At 45.0% G+C, this 2,610-nt stretch overlaps 1 gene segment (V, D, J or C); it reads right to left on the bottom strand.

Annotated features, from left to right (window-relative positions):
- Positions 1–582: 582 nt before the first annotated feature.
- On the bottom strand, positions 583–1,569 carry LOC147579614 (immunoglobulin heavy variable 3-23-like). The segment is given in 3 exon segments: positions 583–690; positions 996–1,360; positions 1,460–1,569. Coding segments are annotated over 3 exon segments (519 nt in total).
- Positions 1,570–2,610: the final 1,041 nt, after the last annotated feature.

Genomic DNA, 2,610 nt, shown 5'->3' with positions numbered 1-2,610 from the left:
ACTCCACCCCAATGATGGGATCGACTTTTAAATCTTCAGTCTTTTAGCTCTATGTTTACAGGAGGTTGACTTGTCATGATTAACTTTATAGGTTATCTTGACTGCGTCATGGGTGCCCAGATTCACCACTGTTTCTGTGGATGTCTGTGATGTGTTCCAGAAGAGATTGGCATTTCCATCCATGGTTTCTTTCTGCCTGAGCACCACCCATTCCATTAAGTTTGTTACTAGAATCTGATGCAGATGGAGGACGAATTCCCTCATTTTTCCTTCCCATGTGCTTGTTTGAATTGGAATATTGGTCTCCTCTGGCCCTTTTTCTGAGAGTTACATCATCAGCTCTCCACGTTCTGAGACTAGACACTAGTCAGAATCAGACAAGAATTACATCACTGGTTTTCCTGGGTCTTCAGCTTGTGACAGTGGATCATGGGACTTCTCAACATATTTAGTTATGGAAACCAATGACCTTTGGGTTGTGTTCCTCAGAGGAATCTTGACTAATACATGGAGATTGTTTGTCTCTCATTTAGAGTAATTGGATAAATTTGTAGCTCATTTAAAGTCCTGAGTAGCAAAGGGCTATGAAGAAAGGGTCACGTTGGTTGACTGGGACAAGGGCTGGGTGACGATAAGGAGGAGCTGTTGGATCCTGTGGTCCTGGCTGCACAGGGAGCGCATCTGGGAATCCTGTAAAGGTGCAGCTGTTGTGCCTCAGGAAATCTGTAATTCACTCATGTTGAGGGACCGGTGTAAGCAAGTGCAAACAACTGTGTTTTGTGCATGTTAGTATAGTTTCCCTATGACAACCCAGTTGCTAATTCAGAGAGTTAATAGGTAAACATAGAATCGTATAACCAGGGAGGCTCCCTGGGGAAACTGCTGTGTGGAGAGGAAGCCCCAGACCCTGACAGGAAACCTGCCTGTAACCTCCATCTGCAACTGCGCCTGGGAACAAAGCAAAATTGTGCATAGTGTGCGCCCCCTGGTGATGCTGATCCCCTCCTGCAGGGAGGTTTGTGTCTGGGCTCCCAGTGGTGTCCCCTCACTGTGCCTTTCGCACAGTAATATGTGGCCGTGTCCTCGGTCTTCAGGCTGTTCATCTGCAGATACAGCGTGTTCTTGGCGTTGTCTTTGGAGATGGTGAATCGGCCCTTCACGGAGTCTGCGTAGCCTGTGCTACCTCCACTACCAGTAATTCCTGCGACCCACTGCAGCCCCTTCCCGGGAGCCTGGCGGACCCAGCTCATTGCATAGCTACTGAAGGTGAATCCAGAGGCCACACAAGTGAGTCTCAGGGACCCCCCGGGCTTCACCAGTTCTCCCCCAGACTCCACCAGTTGCACGTCACACTGGACACCTGCAGACACAAGACATGTTGGTCAGGAAACTGTCACACATTCACTGTTTCACTCATATCCATTCACAGACTCAGTGTCCCTCGTTCATCATGAATTACCTTTTAAAAGAGCAACCAGGAACACCCAGCCCAGCACAAACTCCATGGTGAGGTGTGTGTGTTCTGTGCTGATCACAGAATGGGAACACCTGGGACTCCTGGGGCTGGGGCTTGTCTCCCAGCTGCAGGGTCGGGGCTGGGCTGGTTTTATCAGCACAGAGAGAGCCCCATTTGCATGTCCTCTGACATATGTATCAAGCCCCAGACTTAGATTTGATTGTGTAAAAGTGAATGACAGGCTTAGGGACGCACTTCTACATTAGTTTGTGTGGATGGCGGTGTGACAATATGAAGAATTCTTTTTTTTTCAGTTTTGGATTTTTACCTTTATTAATGGATGCTTCGGCATAATCTTTAAGAAATATTTACCTCAACAGCATGATTACACATTATTTTCTCTTACAATATTTTAATTTTTAATTAGTATTTATTTTTAGTTTTAAAAATTAACATCCAAATGAGTTAGCATATAGTGCAACAATGATTTCAGGAGTAGATTCCTTAGTGCCCCTTACCAGTTTAGCCCATCCCCCTTCCACAACCCCTCCAGTAGCTTTCTGTTTTTTCTCCATATCTATGAGTCTCTTATGCTCTGTCCCCTCCATGTTTTCATGTTATTTTTGTTTGCCTTCCCTTATGTTCATCTGTTTTGTCTCTTAAAGTCCTCATATGAGTGAAGTCATATCAGTTTTGTCTTTCTCTGACTGACTCAATTCACTTAGCATAATACCCTGTAGTTCCATCCACATAGTTGCAAATAGCAAGATTTCACTCTTTTTGATTGCCGAGTAATACTCCATTGTATATATTTACCACTTCTTTATCCATTCATCCATCGATGGACATTTGGCTCTTTCCATACTTTGGCTATTGTTGATAGTGCTGCTATAAACATGGGGGTGCATGTGTCCCTTTGAAACAGAACACCTGTGTCCCGTGGATAAATGCCTAGTAGTGCAATTGCTGGGTCATAGAGGAGTTCTATTTTTAGTTTTTTGAGAAATCTCCATACAGTTTTCCAGAGTGGCTGCACCAACTTGCATTGCACCCCAAAATGCAAAAGAGATCCTCTCTCTGCATCCTCGCCAACATCTGTTGTTGCCTGAGTTGTTAAGGTAGCCATTCTGACAGGTGTCAGGTGGTATCTCATT

Source organism: Puma concolor, chromosome B3 (assembly GCF_028749965.1).
Source record: "Puma concolor isolate L17-30 chromosome B3, mPumCon1.1.hap2, whole genome shotgun sequence".
In the NCBI taxonomy this organism is placed as follows: domain Eukaryota; kingdom Metazoa; phylum Chordata; class Mammalia; order Carnivora; family Felidae; genus Puma; species Puma concolor.
This window is presented reverse-complemented; position numbering and strand designations above follow the sequence as displayed.